Below are 19,492 nucleotides of genomic sequence, written 5' to 3'. Positions count from 1 at the left end.
TTGTCAAATAGTTTTTTTGGTTTTTTTTTCTTAAAGACAGTGGATTTGTTATCATAAGTTGATTATTTATATTAGTTAAACATACATTGATGTGCAAAGGAAACTGAATGATTATTTTTTAAATATCAACCATATAAATTCTAACTTCATTTATTAGTTGTTTTTTTAAAAGCTTTTTTGCTTTTGTTCATGTACTCATCATGCACCAAACAACACTATAAGTAATTAATAAGTATTTCTAACTTGTACAAATACATTGCAGTTCATAATAATAATAATAATAATATTAAAAGGCTTCAGTATCCCGATATTACCTGATTTGTCTGGTATAGTATTGTGGTTACTCATTTTGGTATCGTGACAACTCCAGATAGACAGTTACATCTGTCAAGTACATCTGCAATATCCTCCCATATCTTGGCGAGGACCCCAGTCGTCCTAGTGGGGAGAGACTGTCAGAGAGTGTAGTGATGAGGCTGATGGAACCATTCATGAACAAGGGCCGAACTGTCACCACCGACAATTTCTTCACATTGCTGTCACGTGCACAATGACTGCTTAGCCTGAAAACCACCATCCTTGGCAGAGTTAGCAAGATTCGCACGACTGTCAACTAGACAGACCGCATTCAATTCACCACTGAGGTATGTTGCAGGTCTTTTTTCATCAACACCTGTGTGTCATTGTGTGTGCTGTGAAAATAACAATTTATCTTATTTATTAGGTGTTTTCAACCACTGGTGCCACGCTGACAATGTATGCGCCCAAACGGAAGGAGACCGTCTACGTTCTCAGCAGCATGCACAGCATGGTTGAGACTGAGGATACCACCAAAAGGAAGCCAAACACCATCACCCAATACAACACCACAAAGTGCGGCATAGATGTGATGGAGCTTGCAACAGAGTTGGCTCACTCTCATGTGGGTGCGAAGAAGGCATGCAAGGAGCAACTTCTTCTTCAACAGCCTCCCACACCTTGTTCTGGGAAAAGGGCCAAGTGTCAGGTCAACCATCGATGCAAGAAAAAATGTGCCTCTGTACGATGTGTTGACTGCTACAAATACACATGTGGCAAATGTAGAAAAAACATACCATGGCAGTGCCAGGTATGTTCTGACCAATGCTGAGTGAGTTGTTCATGTACTCATCATGCACCAAACAACACTATAAGTAATTAATCAGTATGTCTAACTTGTACAAATACATTGCAGTTCATAATAATAATAATAATAATATTAAAAGGCTTCAGTATCCCGATATTACCTGATTTGTCTGGTATAGTATTGTGGTTACTCATTTTGGTATCGTGACAACTCCAGATAGACCTACAGTTTACTCACATCCTTCTAATCAACCATATTAGGTTCAGGTGCAACTCTTCAACCAACTAACAAACTTTACCCGTTTTCTTTTACCTTGATTTAATCCTCAAAGTAAGATCCTGCTCTGTGTAAGACGCTGAATAAATGTTCTCATTTAGCAAAAATGTTCTCAATCCCCCCTACACACACACACACACACACTAACACATAAAGTGCAAGTACCTTAAAACAATTAAACAAATTTAAGTAGATGTGATAAGTCACTTTAACCCCAGTCTAAATGTAATTAATCCAGCCTCACTCCATTACAGACCAGACTTTATCTTTAAACTATTACCACCATTATGTACAAGTATATATATATAAAGCACATTTAAACGCTGCTTAACACTAGAAGTCCCAGTATTTTCCAGACACCCTCTAAGTCCCGGCAATGGGTCAAAAGACCCTCAGCTCAAACTGACACCAACAATCAGCATCCTTTCATTTGTAAATAAAGCAATGTGACCATTGCTGGAGGACTCAGCAGGGGAGGGGGAGGGGAATTTTTCACACCTTACAAGCCTTTTCACACTCTCGTTCTGGTTCAGTATTTCCGCATTAGGCCTCCAAAGTAGAAATGATGAGTTAGCTGCTAAAGCTAATGCTGCACACAAGCTAAAAAATCAATCAGCTAAACAGTGCTGTTTCACTTATCGGCCTGTCCATCTTGTGCACTTCCTTCAAATTTGTAAAATAATATCTTAATAAAAAATAATCATGGACCTGGTTAGAGAATGGTGTACCTCGTAAATGTACCTTTTCAAAGTGAGAACTCATACTGTGCTTTTCACACTCAAAAATCTAGCTTTACTATCAATAATAACAAAATATTTTATTTATAAGCACATTTTAAAAACACTTTGTTTAAAAAGTAAATAAAATAAAAAACTATCAACAATAAAAGTAAATAGAGAAAACGAAAAGTTGGAAGCAGAGGAGCTCTAGCTAGAATACTGCTTCTCACCTTGGATATGAGTATCATCAACTGTAATGCAGATTTCACTTGTTTGTTGCTCAATTGTCTGACTGTGGCACAAAAAGAGGCGTACAAACAGGGGAGTTTTGAGAGGATCGTTCATTTATAACAAGCAGAGGACTCGATTGGCCATTTCTCACATTGTCATGTAGGGTCACCAGCCAGATGTGAACTTGCCTTTTTATTACGCTCCATGGTAAAATTAGAGAGGAGAAATAAAACAGCATGGGTTGTTTATAACAGAGTATAAAATGTTGAGACGTAGACACCTTGTGTGGCTGGGTTAGAGATGGATGTGTGGCCCTTGGGAGCCGTAGGCAGCGTGCAACACTGGTCATGTCAGACAAGCTGGGGAGGCTGCATAAGATCATCATCACCCAGTAGTGGAGTGAATCGCCGCAGTGGCACCTTCACACAACCTCTGACCCTCTGGGCAACCTCTGAGGTCTTGATCAAGGTCAGGGGTCAGCCGGGGCCTCTGTGATCAGGGCGATTAGGGGCCTCCAGCCTCTTCCTTATCTTTTATGTTCTTTTTTAAGCATCATGTTGCCTTCTATCATTTTCCCCCCTCATCTTCTATTTGATTGTTTTTCACTCACTCTCTCTTTCCAATCGAGACGTTCCATCCCCTGGGAGAGCAAAAAAGGAAAAGCAAGAGAAAATCAATAAGGAAGATGAGTAAAGACCTGGAGGTCCTATCAAAAACTAAATGTGCAGGAAGGACTGGCTGACATGCAAACAGAAGGCTAACATTAAATGAAAACAGGAAGGCTTCAATAAAAGCAAGCTTACAAAAACATCTGGAAAATGTCAAAACTCTCCTTTCAAGGTCAGTGTAAAATATCTTTTCTAGAGGTTTGATAAGAGGAAGATGTAATATTGATTCCTTTATGAAGATTCAAGGTCTACAACAACATGGAAATGAACACAAAGTTGAATTGCAGATATCTGCAATTGTTCTCACATTGCAGATATCTGTAATCTAATTGTTACATGTAACAATTGAATTACAGATATCTGCAATTGAATTACAACATGTCGAAATTGAATTCTTGATATCTGCAATTACATTTTTACATGTAACAATTGAATTGCAGATATCTGCAATTCAATTGTCACATGTAAAAATGTAATTGCAGATATCTGTAATTCAGTTTCTACATGTCGAAATGACATTTTGACATGTTGAAATATATTTGTTACGTGTGAAAATGGCTTTACAGATATCTTGAATTAACATTTCAACATGTCAAAATTACATTTGAACATGTTCAAATGTAATTTCCACTAGTGAAAACTAAATTTCTACATGTCCGCCAGACTTATTAAATGTTAAAAGGGCTTGCCATAGGCCATCGGCCTAATTTTGTGCAGCCCTCAAGGTAAATGCATAAAATGACTCAAAAAATGCACAAAAAATAAACTAAAGGACAACAAATATACATCAAATCTAAGCAAATGCATACAAAAATAACTTTAAAAGGTTTAAAACAATAAAAATTCACAAAATGACTCATAAACTCACAAATTTGTATTTTCTTCAGTGTGAGTTTAGTTGACATCTCCGTCCATTTAAAAGCACAGTTTAATGAGCACTTGCTGTATTTCTAGGTTGGAAGCCTTATAGCCAGTAGTGCTCTGCAAATGTATGGTGACATATATGGAAACTTCAAGAGGTGGAGAAGCTTGTGGTGATTATGATCACATCATATGGCCTGTAACACAATTTGATTGTCATTTAACATTTGAAACCTCATTTGGTCTGAGAGTGAAATATGTGACTATCTGCAAGGGGCGAGACAACATGAACAAGTGGGTTTTTATGATGTTTTCTTTCTCTGCAGTCTGGGAATCTTAGCAGGAAATGTCTTTTAGATTAAAGGTCATTGATTTTGTCCTATTTTTCACAGAATTTATCACTCAAAGCAAAGTGGTTCTCAACCTTTTTTTGGATCGTGACCCAAATTTGATATCAAGACATTTTTTTTTCTAGAATTAGTTTTAGATCGAGTTTGCTATACTGTATAACAAATACAGAGTTGTGCCAGTTCAGATATTTTTGCATTTTATTATTATCATTATTATTAACTAGATTTATATTTGACAAAGTGAAAGTATAGAATACAGTAGTTGTGTGTTTTAATTTGTGAAATAACAATAACTTTACAGTAATTTATTTTATTTTTTTTAGCAATTGTTTCAGGCGACCCCACATGGGGTCCCGACCCCAATGTTGCAAAACCCTTATTTAATGATAATTTAAATGTTATTGAACATGGGAACGTCTGAAGTTTTAAGTTTATTTATTTAAAAAGGGATAATGCATATTAAAAAAAAAACATTTTTTAAAATACATTTTAATACGTAAAGATTGTAGCCTGAGCCAATTTTCTGTCTGTGTCTACTTTGGCTGATACAAGTTAGTTTAGAAGGTAAAAGATGTTCTTTTAAGTAATCAAAAATCTTAGAAGATTTGGACCCTCGGTAGGCCAGAGATGGGCAACTATGGCGTCAATTTAGTGCCAAAAACCCAAGCGCATAAATACTGTAATCGCGCAGAGTTATAGATTTCTTTCGGTGCCTTTCTGCACGCTCACCGTCTCTGCGCGCGGTCATGTTGAGTTTTGGCACTTTGGGGGCGTGCATTGCATGGACAGTACCTCCTTTCTGATTGGTCACTTGAAAAACGGTCAGAGCCAATCAGAGGTACAGTAGGGCGGGTCATCACAGTATAAAGTCCGTGACTGTTTCCTGGGACAAAAAATAAAATGTTATCTCTCAGATTTCATTTGATATGCTGTGTCCAATGTATAGAGCTATTTTTTATTTATTTATTTATTTATTTATTTATTTATTTATTTATTTATTTATTTATTTATTTATTGTTAGTTAAACTGACGTCTGGTCTACGGCTATTTTTTCTTAATCTTGGTTGGTTGCAGAAATGTAAATCATTTTTTTTAAATTAGAACTCAATTAATTTATTCTATTGATGTCTGTCATTCATTATAATTCTACTGAAGTGACTGTACTTGCAACAATGACATCAATAATTAGGCCCATGTGATAATCCTGTGGTCCTGATATGAAGGACGCATAGATAAGTGGGTTCAGGTGGACTTACTCTGGTGTAAAGGAGCACAACAGCAGATGAAGGAGAGATAATAAATAGTTCCACATTGCGACATACATTCTATATTTACATATGCAAATGGTGAATACATAGAATACATTAATAGGGTTTTAATTTAAAAACAAAATAAAGATTAATGTTTCTGCAATCAACTAAGATTAAGGGGGAAAGCCATAGACCAGACGTCAGTTTAGCTGGCACAGTAAAAAAATAAAATAAAATAAATAAATAAAACTAGATCCATACATTGGTCCCAGCATAAAATCAAATGAAATCTGAGAGATAACTTTTTATTTTTTTGCCCTAGGAAACAGCCACGGACTTTATGCTGTGATGACCCGCCCTACTGTACCTCTGATTGGCTCTGACCGTTTTTCAAGTGACCAATCAGAAAGGAAGTACTGTCCATGCAATGCACGCCCCCAAAGTGCCAAAACTCAACATGCACAGACCGAGACGAGAGCGCGCAGAAAGACACCGCACGCGGGCATAAAGTGATCCAACTGTGTGCGATTACAGTTTTTATGCTCTTGAGTTTTTGGCACGAAATTGACGGATATATAACTTTGATAATAGTGGGGGCCAGAAAAATATGATTGCTTGATTGGAGGATCAGAATCAGAATCAACTTTATTGATCAAGAGTGTATGAATACACACGAGGAATTTGTCTTGGTGACCTGTGCTCTCTCAGATAGTGTAACATTAAATAATAACAATCAACTAGAATAAATAAAAATAAAAAAAAGAAGTATAAACATAAATATAAATAAATAAGTATAAGAGTAGTTAGACTAATATGTGCAAACTAAATAAAATAACAAGATAATAATAATAATAATAATAACGAAATAAAATAAAAATACAATAATAATAATAAGATAATAGTGCAGTAGTGCATTGATGAGTAGTGCAGGTGAACATTTAAATGAAAATATTATGTGCCATTTTGTGTATTCTTCACATTTGTTTTAGTTGACATTTTGTGTGTTTCTGGTGTCATTTTGTATATTCTTCTCCTATTTTGTGTGTTTTGTTGTTATTTTGTGCATTTCTGTTCTTGTTTGTGTCTTCTGTTATTCTTGTGTATTTTTCAGTCATTTAGTGCAGTGGTTCTAAAACTTTTTTGGATCAAGTACCCCTTCCTCTTATTTCTGAATCCAAGTACCCATTATTATCCGACTACAACATTTTTATTAGAAAACTATTTAAAAACAACTATGCACAATGATGGAATGAACAGCTTATAACATGCAGGAATCTCATTTGGAAAGAAACAGTATTTAGTGCAGGTTCTCAACCGTTTTTTTGGGATCGTGATCCCATTTTGATTTAAAAAAAATCCTGGTGACCTCAAATATATATATATATATATATACACACTGCGTTTTAGTTTAACTATTTATATTTCACAAAGTGAAAATATAGAAATATAGTTCTTTAAGACAAAAGAAAATCGGAATTCAAAAAAAGTCAAAAATCTATTTAAATTTTTTAGAAATTTCAAGCGATTTTCAAATTTTCAAACTCCAGGCGACCCCACATGAGGTCCCGACCCCAAGGTTGAAAAACACTGATTTAGTGCCTCCTGATTAAATATATTAATTTATTTTTTATCATTTCCGGTCATCCAACGCCTGGTTTTGGACCAAGACTGACACTTTATTTGTTAATTTTCCTCTAACTTTACCGGAAAACAGAAAAAAACAAAAACAAAACAAAAACAAGGACATGTCACTGGGTGGTAATCAGTGTGCCACTCCTAACCACAACCTAGTATTTGCGTCTGTAGGCGTATCTATCTGTCATTTATTTATGCAGTGAATACTGACAGGTGTGTAAATCTGAACCAGGAGTCAGTAGGTGAGGCTGTGGTGGACTGTGGAGACCTTTAGGCCTTTCATCATCACTCACTGCTCCTGGAAACAACATCCTCAGGGATGAAACGTGGCTGTGCTCTCAATTACGTCCTCTGCGCCGTGTGCACAGCGACTGTCTTCCTGACCTGGGAAATAAGTGTTCTGTACCTGCATGTCCCCCCCAGCCCCAGGCTCCCCCCTATCAGCCCCAGGCTCTCCCACATCACCATCCTGCTCTGGGTGCATCCGTTCGGCGTTGTCGCTCCTCTCCCTGACTGCTGGAAGCAGTTCCAAATCAATGGGTGCATGATCACGGATGACAAGCACGCGTACCGACAGGTTGACGCTGTGATTTTTCACCACCGGGATATCGGTAACGGGAGAGCCAGAATGCCAACAGAACCGCGACCTCGCTCTCAGAAGTGGATATGGCTGAACCACGAGTCTCCCACAAATTCACCGGGACTGCAGCAGTTCGACAGGGTTTTCAACCTGACGATGACCTACCGGGTGGACTCGGATATTTACATCCCCTATGGTCACCTCATCCCCGTGGTTAACGGCTCTGGATCGCTGGACCAGACGACTTCTCTCCACCGTCCATCCCGCCTTCTAGCCTGGGTCGTCAGCGACTGGTCTGACTCCCATGCCCGTGTGTCTTTCTACAATGAACTGAAACGCTACGTAAACATCGACGTGTACGGAAGCGCAGGGAAGCCGTTAAAGAAGGGCATCGAGGCCGTGCTGGAGCTGCTCAGAGATTACATGTTCTACCTGGCCATGGAGAACTCACAGCACACGGACTACATCACGGAGAAACTCTGGAACGCAGTGCGGGCAGGAGCTATCCCCGTGGTCCTGGGTCCGTCCCGGCAGAGCTATGAGCGCCTCCTGCCCCCAGAGGCCTTCATCCACGTGGATGACTTCCCCACGGTCGAGGAGCTGGCCCAGTACCTAAACAAGGTGATGCAGAATCCGGATCTGATGAAGCACCACCTGAGCTGGAGGCAGAACTACAGCGTCCACCTGTCGACCCGTAACGAGCTATACTGCGACGCCTGTGAGGTGGTGAGGAGGACCAGGGGCCAGACCAGTGTGGTCCCTCACCTGAAAGATTGGTTTTGTTCGTGAAGACACTTCAGTGTGTGATGCAAATGTTAAATATTTATTGGTAATTGACTGTGGGAATCTCTATGCATTGCAAACCTGCTGCTGCTGCTTCTAAATATTTGATAAAACATAGGACTTATTTTTCAGGGTTTATAACAGGGTCACCAACCTTTCTGAAACTGTGAGCTACTTCATAGCTACTGTATAAGGGCTACCGGTGAGAAAAGCTAAAGTCAGCATAACATTTTTAAATCAAAGTTAAAGAAAACTCTTTTTCTCTACTGCGTATGATTGAAAGGGATATTTTTGGTCATGTTGTTGACACAATGTGTTTGTTGATGATTTTAATTGATTTTACTGATGATTTTAAATGTTCCTATTGATTTTAAGCTGTTGAATGTTTTCTGTTGCACTTTTTGATCATGTAAAGCACATTGAGTTGCCTTGTGTATGAAATGTGCTACAAATACATTTTCTTTACCTTTTTATTTTATTTTCTTTCTGATGTTTTACTCGTTTTAGGATTTGAACTTTACATTTTTGGTGTATTTTAAAGAGTTGTGCCACAAACAATTATTGTTGGATGAGGAAAAAAGTATGTGTGCATTTGAAATAAATAAAAAAAAATTCATAATGTTAATAAATAAACTGACAAATGTTTTTGTGTACCTCCTGAGATATGTTTAAGTACCCCTAGGGGTACATGTACCCCAGTTTGGGAACCACAGAATTAGAGGGTAAGATAAGGAAGGTCATAGCAGTAACTTAAAAAGGTTGGAAATGCTGACGTTTCAAGTACATGCAACACTTTTTTTTCTCCTCATTATTGCAATTGTTTCATTTTCATTCATTTTTACAGAAATCCACCTTGCATTTAAAAAAATATATCTTATATATTATATATAACATACACCAGATCTGCAACACTTAAAAAACATTTGTCACAATATTTCACTGATATTAAATATTTAAAGATGTTAATTCTGGTCTTCTTCGTAATTTTTACTCTCTCCCATGTGGGCCAAATTGGATGCTTCAAAGTTCCAGATTTGGCCCCCAGACCATGAGTTTGGCACATGTGGTTTAACTGATGATGCCCATGCTCTTATTTTGAAAGGCTGTGAGTTAGATATTGATTATTATTGGTCTTCATAATCTGTATTGGGACACTATATTTTTGCTACAGATAACAGCAGTTTGAAGCTGTTAAATGAATTAAACCAGTGTTTCTCTAATGGGGGTACACAATGGCACTACAGGGGGTACTTGAGAGAGGGTGAAAAAATAACAAATGAAAGCATTAAAAATATGAAATTTTAGAATGTGTATTTTTTTCTTTTTTTTGGTTAAAATGATAATCAAGAATGTGAACTGAAAATATAACTAATAACAAGAAAAAAAAAAAAAATCTTTTATGGTTTATAAATTATTCAGACATGGACATAGTGTTTTTGTCCAACTGATGATGCCCATGTTCTTATTTTATATTGATGATTATTATTATTTTTATTGGTCTTGATAATCTGTATTAAGACACTGTGTTTTTGCTACAGATAATCATGTACTCTCATGGTCACTCATCAGATTTAATAAATAATTGCAAAAATATAGATACTTTACTTGAATTCTGTCAGTTTTCAATGCAAATAATGAATTGAAGTTACTTAAAAATATGTCTTTTTACTGTTTTTATATTCAATTTGTCAAGCAAGATCAATCTAAATTTATGAAGATTAAAGGAAGACAATAAAGTACAAAGATGCATTTGTAAAGATTTGGACTTGTGTCGTCGATGAGGATCAAAATATGTAATGAATTCATGACAGTGCTCATGCCCAGCAGACCCTCACTATATTTATGAATTATATGTAAAAAGGAAGGATTTAAAAGCATGACATGTCTCCTTTAACTGAATGTATTTGTCCACTGTCATTTAGGTTCTTGAGCCAACCCAGTTGATTAACAGATCAACTTTGAGAGCTCAACGTACAGTATACCTCACATGACACAGTTGACACTCAGAGTCAATTTGGCTCAAACTAACCTGACAAACAAGTTTATCAACTGTGGCAGGAAATTAGGGAAACTTCAGTCAACACAGATAACAGAGCTATGTGGTTAGAACATACCATTACAAAATAATGTTGCAACCCTAATACATTGTGGAGGAAAACAAAAGTGTCTCTGTGTGAATCCACTTCCTTATCCACGCCCTCTTCATTTTTAGAAACTTTTGCACACGTTCTTAAGGAGCTGGAAAGTTCATCCCAGGCCTTCTTTAAATGAACATATTTTAAATATTCATCAGTGTATTTACACTTCACTTTTAAGCACAGTTACACATGGAACTGTGTCACTGAACAAAATGTCTGTAGACTTAAATTTGTTCATGTACAATTTGTGTGTAACGCAAATGTTTGCCATAATAGGGTTTCTGTGATTTTAATCGCATATTTGATCCAGTCAGTGGGATTCTGTTTGTATTGTTGCAGTCGTGTCTGATTTCTGTACCTAATTATTTTATCTACAGTAAATGGGCTTGATTTGGTTTGAAAGCCGTCAGTGATTACTAAAACATCTTCAATCTTTACACAGCTTAAAGACATACAGTTGCCCTAGGGTTGTTCCTCATTATTACACAAAGTAATAATTAAGAACAACTCTAACCAGTTTGTCAAATTTAAGACAGTTTGGAATGTTATTGTTAAAAAGAGTTATGTTAAGGTCGCCCGAGGCCTATGAATGTTTGAATAATAAACGCAGTACACAAAGGAGCTTATAAATTGTTGCGATTGTTAAGTCCGTAAGATTAATGCTAACAAAACCACTGAAAGCAAGTTTGTATAACTCTATATACGTTCTTGAAATCACTGTAAACACATTATGGGGATTGCTTTTGTAAGATTTAAAAAGAAAGAAGATAAAATCACCCTTTGTTTTAAGCACAGGTTGGTTTAAAGACTCTCTCTTTCACCATCCAGCTCTGCTGGAAGTTGTCTTAAGCATCTTCATGCAATTATGTGTGTCGACACCATCATAGAGTTTCAACAGATTGCCTGGTTTGGTTTGATCATCTGGTTGTGGTTTAATTACAATAAGTTTGTGTCAGAGAGAGACATGAATGGCAGATTAACTCAATGCACCACCAGCTCCTGTTTCCCTGCTGATTGGTCCAAAACCTGTTTATAACTGCAGATTAACTCTGAGGCCTGACTTTTACAGACTTTCTTCCATATATATTTGCTACTGATGATGATGATGCAGAAATGCATTTAAAAAATTGTAGATTAAGAAAGAAAGCAAATGTGCTTTTGAGGTCGTATGGTAGAGCCCTGACATAGAATTAATACTTTATATTGTCAAAAGATACATTTCCTGCAGGCATGAGGGCTGCAGCTGTTAATGGTTTGTCACGGCAAATTTACGATTGTCCTCATTTGGAAACATGATTTGTGCTCTGGTTGAATGATGAAGTCCAGTCAAAGCATGATGATTTTATAAAAAAACGATTTAATATAAACTAAATGAAAAGGAGTACAAAAAAGGTCTTCCATCCTGTAGGAAGGGCAAGTGGCCAGCAATTAACGGAAAGTTCTCTGAGCACCCACTTTTACAGATAGGAAGAGCCCCACCCTAAGATGAGAGGAAAGGAGGGGGTGAAGGGAGGAAGGAGTGGAAAATCACTGTTACAGAGTTCTGCTTATCAGAGTTTTGGTATGAGACCTTGAGCAGAGACTGTTTGTTGCTGGCACTGTGGATACAGCACAATCTGTCTGTACTGCAGGTTATCTAATCTAACATGACTCAGCAAAGGAGCAACGTCTCTGTTCAAAAGTACAACGATATAATGCAGTCATTGTGTATAAACACATGACAAATTGTACACATGAACACACATTTGATGATATTATGATTAATATAATAATTGCCATAACAGGTTCAACAGCTGTTCAGCAACTGTCATTGATCAGCATTAATGGTTTCAGAGCAGCCAGACCAAGTCTTAATCCTATTCCTGTATCATGTTACTCAGTGAATTCATACTCCCTTCTATAGGCTTTCACATACAGTATAGATGCACTGAATACCTTGTTTTTGTTCTGGATCTAAAGCTTTAGCAATGTTTGCTATAATCTTTTCAATGGACCATTCATGCATCAAATTCCAAAGAGGTTTTAACTGTATGATCTCTATTGTCTAAGAGGACTTAAACAGCTGAGCCGTGCACATTAGAGACACGATGGGGACTTCTGTTGTGACTTAAAAGCACACACAATGTTCAAAAAGATCCCTCCAATAGAGGGTTTTCACCTACGTCACATTCTGGGCACTAACCTGGATGCGCGGCCATATTGGAGGTAAACACTGCGATGGCTAAATGTCCTAAACCACAGAAAAGCTCCTCAAAATGTGTTATAGGTGCAAAGTCATACAGGGAAGGACTTGGTCTGCAGGAAAGGGCACACTATTTGAAAATGTTACAATCTATTGATGGTGTAGATCCATACAAATTGACTGCCTCGTCTTGGATCAATGACGACATGGAGAATCTTCCGTCTATTATGTATCCTGATATCGTCAACTAACTGGTTTTAACCCTGACCCAATCTGTGTCATCCTTTTGATAAAGGACAGACCTTTTAACTGGAATACAATGAGAAATACAGCACTTCTTTGCTCTACATTTTAAGAACTGTGTTGCTACTGTAGCTATCGTGGCTATCAACAATTCACTTACCTGACAAGAAATGGGCCAAACAAATTTGGATGTTGTCCAGATTTTTGCCCCGTAGATCCTGGTTTAGCTTCGCTAACCACAAGAAAATCAAGCTCACAAGTAGGGTAAGACTTGGGCCTCAACACTTATTTAAGGTGGTCAGGTCTGCTACCAGGCACTGAATGTCTCAGAGGGTTTTAATACAGGGCAATTTAACGTGGTCGCGATGTCGACAATAACAGCAGCCTAAATTATCTCTTATCAGAATCCATTTTTAAAATCTTTAAGACAAGAACCTGCGGTAATAACATGTTGTGAAAATAAGTATTTTCATTTGATCTGATTTAGGCTACAACAATGGATGTAAGTAAGGTAAAAAGTGCAAAGTAGTAGAGTTATTTCTACCTTTAATCATATTAAACAAGTAGTTCAGATAGTGCTATATTTAACTTGATTTAAAAAGTACAGTTTCTAATGCTTTTTTAAAAGTAATCAACATTTTTTGCAAAAATAATCTCCAGATAACTCTGCACAGAATTATCTCACGTTTCACAGATAAAAAAAAGATAGTACAGTCGAAACAAGTAACAGAATTGAAAGTGTAATAGGCGTGCCTGGTTAAATCCTCGGTTGGCTTTGTTATTTTACTGTTTCAGAGCTGAGAAAGCTATTTTCCCGTCACCTTTTCTTGTGTGGTGAAGTGCAGGTTTCAATGTGTGTAGGAATTTCTGTCAAAATAAGAACAGTTCTTTTTTTTATAGCTCTTTGATAACAGGGCCTTTCTTGTGTAATATTGGGCACTCATGGTTTGTCAATCATTCCTCGACTCAGAGTATAAAGACAAGAGCACACAGAAGTTGCGTGTGCCTGTTTTAATTTTTACCCTTTAAGATGATAAAATAAAATAAAAAAGTATCTCAAACACACAATGTGATGGAATAAACTTTTTAACAATTCCAAGCATTCTATCATTTTGTTCTAGTGTTTTCTTTACTACTACATCTTTGTTTTTGTGTGTATTTTTTAGTCTTTTAACTTTTTGAACATTGAAGCAAAACATAAAAAAGGTATAAATTATGATCAAACTTAAGCATAAAACACACGTGAATCATAAAACTTAGTTACTAATTTGTTCAAGAAATGTCTTTGGAGTCATTAATATCAACTTTTAGCCTCAAACAGGTGAAATAAACCATTTACATTTGAATGTCCCCATTTTGGACTAAAAAATCCAAGTAAAGTGCGAGTAACCGTAATAATAATAATAATAATAATAATAATAATAATAATAAAAAATCCTTACGGGAACAATAGGGCCAAAAACCCCACCTCATTATTTTATGAAAACCCTAACCCTATCAAGAAACAAAACAATAAAAGAAGAAAATAACTATCAATATTTGTTTACAGTAATTCAAAGAGATACAATCAGTGTTATGATGGATGGTGAGAGAAGACATAATGTGTAATGTTGATGAACAAGTTCAGATTAACTATGACTGGGCCCGCGGATCATCTCAGTGCAGAATAGCACGTACCACGTTCCTGAGAATTCAGTCAAATGACTCAGTTCCACCGAATAAAACAAATCAAATTGTGCAACATTGAATTGCCTTTGAAACAATATATCACACAACTATTTCCCCATAAATTTGGAAATTTACAGAAATAGAGGTGGGCCCCTGGGCTCCATTTAAAAACAAAAAAAAAGGCTCTGAGCGTCTCATCAGAAGAACAACAAAGTGAGTAGCGTTTTGAGTTCGGTAGTCCGGCCTAATAAAGTTTTGTAACCAGTGGATGGAGGTAATGCACCTTAATCAGATAAAGTTCAGTGATAGCCTAATCATTGTCTCTGGTCCAAGAGATGAACTTGGATGAAATAGAGTTCCATGCTTGAACAGTCGCTGGTCGAGCCTTGTTAAGACGTGCAGTCGTATGTTCGAGGTTGATAATATTGATCAGGCTTTGAGACCAAAATTATTTCATGCACATACCTGGAGTAAACCTATGTTTTAATATAGTTTTTTTTTCGCAGAGGTAAAAACTGCAAACACCAATTTGAGCTAAATTTGTGTTAAAGTTACATCAGAATGATAATTAAGGAGACAAAATGCGGGATTAAAAATGTAAAAAATGCTCAGTACGTCTGCTAACAGAGTTTACATGAGACCAGAATTCAGAAATGATCTGACAATCCCAAAACATGTGTAAGAATGTCCCAAGTGACGCAGTTCCACATATATGGCAGTTTTTTGTAGATTGTAATTTCATTTGGAATCTCTTATAGGGTGTAATGTAAGCTCTATGTATGGCATTGAAGTGAATTAGTTAGTGCGCTAGATTTTTGGAAGTTGAAGTGAGGTTGCACCAGATCTTCCTCCAATCTAAACTGCCCAGGTCCTTATTCCACACGGATTCAGTTGGTAGAACTTTAGCGCTATGCTCTATCAGTTCATGGTATATTAAAGAAACAGAGGGTCTATCCAGTAACTTAGAGATCAATTTTAGCATGGGATGTGCCTAAAGGGGAGAGTTCCAGGGAACTCCATAAGCTTTTAGGGCTGATCTTAGCTGAAAATAAACAAAGTGAAAGCAGTAAGTGAGAAATGTGTTCTTAAGTCCTGTATCGGTCGAAGATTGTGAATGATGAAAATAACAGAGTGTTGTATTAATTTTTTAAAGATGTCAGTAGTTTGGCCTGAACCTCTGTGAAGTTATATTTGTGTAAAGTCTCTATTGATTGTATTTTGTTTTCAAAATTTGTTATTTGTCGAACTCTTGTCTTTGCTAGAGTTGAAGACAATGAGATACAGAAACACGGATAAAACAGTTTGTGGCCTCCCATAATATCTGTGGGTTAGAGCACTCTTGTGCATTAATGTCCAAAAACTCTTTTAATTGGGTTTTAAGTGAAATGATAAATCCTGAGTTAATTAGTAAGGACGTATTTAGTCGCCACCTTGGTGCTTTTATTTTAATATTGGGTAAATCAATGTTGCACAGTAGTGCAGAGTGATCGGACAGTAGTCTCGGTAAAATAGTGATGAATATATTTGTGTTAATTTGTATTATTCTGTAATTAAAGCTGGGCTGAGAAAAATATAATCTATCCGGGAGAATGTCTTGTGTCTAGCAGAGAAAAATGTACAATCTCTTGCATTAGCATTTTGTATATGCCAAAGATCATGCAAAGCAAGATCTTTAATAAGTGTATTCAGCAGGTTCGATGATAGATTGGCATTAGCATCTGAATTTGATCTATCAAGAGATGGATTAAGGACTGCATTCAAATCACCCCCCACTACAAGGGAACAATCATTTTGTTCTAATAGTGTGTTTCCAATGAAAATAAAAAGGTCTCTATCAGGCTCATTTGGACAATATATGGATGTAAAAGCTAATTTATGATTAAGAATGGGTTTCCCGGTCCCTCATCTTGGACCCTGCTCTCCTCCGGGACTTCTATGCTGGGCATCCCACTAAGCTGGGTCGGCCGCCAGGAGGCGTCCCTTGAGGGGGGGGGTACTGTTAGGGTTTGTTCTGTTTCCCCTCCCCCTTGTTTTTTTGTTTCTCTACAGGGCTGTTGGGTGACGGGGGCGTGGCTGAGACCTGCAGCAACGAGGCACACCTGATCCTTGTTGATGAGCCTGATACAAAAGCTCTGTTCAGTCCTCTCCACGCTGCCAGAAAATTCCGTCACGCTCGGTACTGTTAGAGCTGTTTTGTTTGATCACTAAGGATTTTTGATACTTACCTGTTTCCTCCTTTGCTCAGGATATCTTCTGTGCCTCACTGCGTTCCTGGGTCCGTCCGCTCCCAGCCAGCCTCCGTCACCTCAGCCACTTTGTTTTTTTTTGTAAAATAAATTCTTAAAGCTTTCCTGTCTCCGTCTCCGCTTTGGGGTCCAACTTGAATCCTTAACAAAGCCGACCAGCCTTATGTAATTCCTTCGCCCCCTGTCCTCTAGGTCCGTCAACTTTGTGGTAAGGAGGTCAAGCTGCAACTTTAGCTCGCTTAGCGAACGCCTATATTCCTATGCAGCGGCCTGCACAGCATCCATTTGGTCCTGGGTCCTCTTAGCAGACTTGCTCACTTTATCGAGTTCATTGGTAATGCCATTCACGGCTTCAGCAGTCTTTTGTATTTCTGTTCGCAGGTCATGTAAAGTTGGTACCAGGATCGAATCCACAGCATCGCTAATGGCGGAGGCAACAGCTGAATCCAGTACACCGCCTTGATCTTCAAGCGCTAGCTTAATGCCGTTAGCAATGGCTGCATCCAGTTCTTCCTTCGAGATGGCAGATTCTTTAGTTTTTCTTTATAGGCGACTGTTCAGCCTCCCTTTTCCAAGCGTCTTTGGTTGAGGAAGTACTCATGATGAGATGGACGTTGAAGTATTTGTTGCATAATATCGGATAATTGAAAAAAAATGACTATGCTATGCAGAGATAGACACTACGCTGGTGTTATGGTCAATTATTATATTCATCATCATATCGTCAAATGTATGTTCATGTGTACAATTTGTCATGTTTTAATACATGACGACTCCATTACTCTTTACACTTTTGAACAGCTGAATCATGATTAAACAGTACAGATCGTATTATTCTCAGTGCAGCACAGTCTCTGCCAAGGCCAGAATCTCTGCTCACATGCAGACATACACTGACGCACACACTTATCAAGACAGATAAAGACTGGAGCCAAACCTTCTCATAACATCTTCATCATCCTCCAACATTTCCACTATGGGCATCTGACTCCCTCCCTTTTGTCTCTCACTGTTGGGACCTTTTCTTATCTGTATAAAACCTTAAGCTGAAACTGTTAGAGGGCGCGGCACTTCCTTCGGACGTCCGCCTGGACGGACGCTAACTTTGTCCCATCTTGTACCTTTTTTCTTAGTTTAGAATAAACTTTTTTTATATAAAATCATCAATGCTTCTCCTGGACTCCATCATTCAACCAGAGCAATAAATCATGTCTCCAAATGAGGTCAACCGTAAATTCAGCCGTAACAATTGGCGATCACGAACAGGACCATCTTCTGTCCACCCCTCGGACAGAGACTGGATCACGAACCATCGGTTGAACCTCAAGCACCAATTCGGACTAAGGTAAAGCTGCCTTTATAAACATATATATATAAATTTTCATTTACATATATATTCGCTCTGTGTTGATTTTTTTGGAACCAGTCAAGCATTGTATTGATTTTCAGCTTTGAGCTTTGATTTTGATCCTCAGCTGTTCTGTGTTTTGACGCAGTGAATAGCCATGAGAAGGGCTCAAATGGTTGAGGTTCTATGCTTTTTAATGCTGTAGGTTCTCTCTGGTTTTCTTCGGGCTCGGATATTTTGTTTAGGCATAAAATACGGCTGGTCATTATTTACTTTGGTTTTGTTCGGACACCCACAGCCTGTGAGGTCCTGACCATAGATAGACGGGCAACCAAAGTTTCCAAAACATCCCAGCGGTGCCATGATCTGAGTTCACCTCTGTACTGAAAGATTAAAACCCCGAACCTAACCTAAATTGTGTTTCTGTGAATCAAACAGATGAAGAATCCAATAAACAAATAATATATGCATACGCATATACAATCTTGGTATGATGTGAACTCAGATCATGCTTTCGGTGAGTTTTACTTCTTTTTTTTGTAGTTGTTTGGCTTTAAGGCTCTCATTTTGGAGAGAGCCGGCTTTGGTTTTTTTTGGGTTTTTTTTCTCTCTCTCAACACACACACACACACACACACACACACACACACACACACACACACACACACACACACACCCACACACACCACACACAACACACACACACACGAGAGGAGAGAGAGAGGGAAGTGCGCGCACGCACACGCACAGGCACGCGCACGCACAGAGAGCCAAACACACACACGCACAAGAGTTTTTTTTTCCTCTCAGAACGAGGACACACACACCCACACAAACACGCACCCACGCACAGAGAGAGAGAGGGAAGAGAAACACACACACACTCAAACAAGAGAGAGGTGGCGCCCCTCACTGGCCAGTTTAGTGCACTACACACTTGTGACACAACATTGTGATTTCTCACTTCTCCCCTGCCTACAGAATAGTGCCATTACACACAGACACTATTTTTATTTTTATTTAAAATTTTATTTTGATTTCATGTTTGATGGGTTCACTCTAAAATGAATATGAGCAACACACACTCAAACACACACACAGATGAATACAGTATTTCATTTTATTTTTTTTTAATATTACTGTTATCATCATTATCATTTTTTTATTATTATTCTATTGTTGGCTTTGTGGTCGCCCCCTGAAGAAACG

The 19,492-nt window shown here is 37.8% G+C and overlaps 1 protein-coding gene and 1 pseudogene across 1 annotated transcript; both read left to right on the top strand.

Moving 5' to 3' along the window:
• Positions 1-7,276: 7,276 nt before the first annotated feature.
• On the top strand, positions 7,277-8,800 carry LOC114474189 (alpha-(1,3)-fucosyltransferase 4-like). The gene has a single exon (XM_028464296.1). It carries the CDS (start codon positions 7,415-7,417, stop codon positions 8,462-8,464), a length of 1,050 nt encoding a protein of 349 aa, XP_028320097.1. The 5' UTR covers positions 7,277-7,414; the 3' UTR covers positions 8,465-8,800.
• Positions 8,801-16,564: 7,764 nt separating this feature from the next.
• The window catches only part of LOC114473987 (olfactory receptor 52E4-like), a 7,806-nt pseudogene continuing 4,878 nt past the window's right edge, over positions 16,565-19,492 (top strand).

This window comes from Gouania willdenowi, chromosome 13 (assembly GCF_900634775.1).
Source record: "Gouania willdenowi chromosome 13, fGouWil2.1, whole genome shotgun sequence".
In the NCBI taxonomy this organism is placed as follows: Eukaryota; Metazoa; Chordata; class Actinopteri; order Blenniiformes; family Gobiesocidae; genus Gouania; species Gouania willdenowi.
This window is presented reverse-complemented; position numbering and strand designations above follow the sequence as displayed.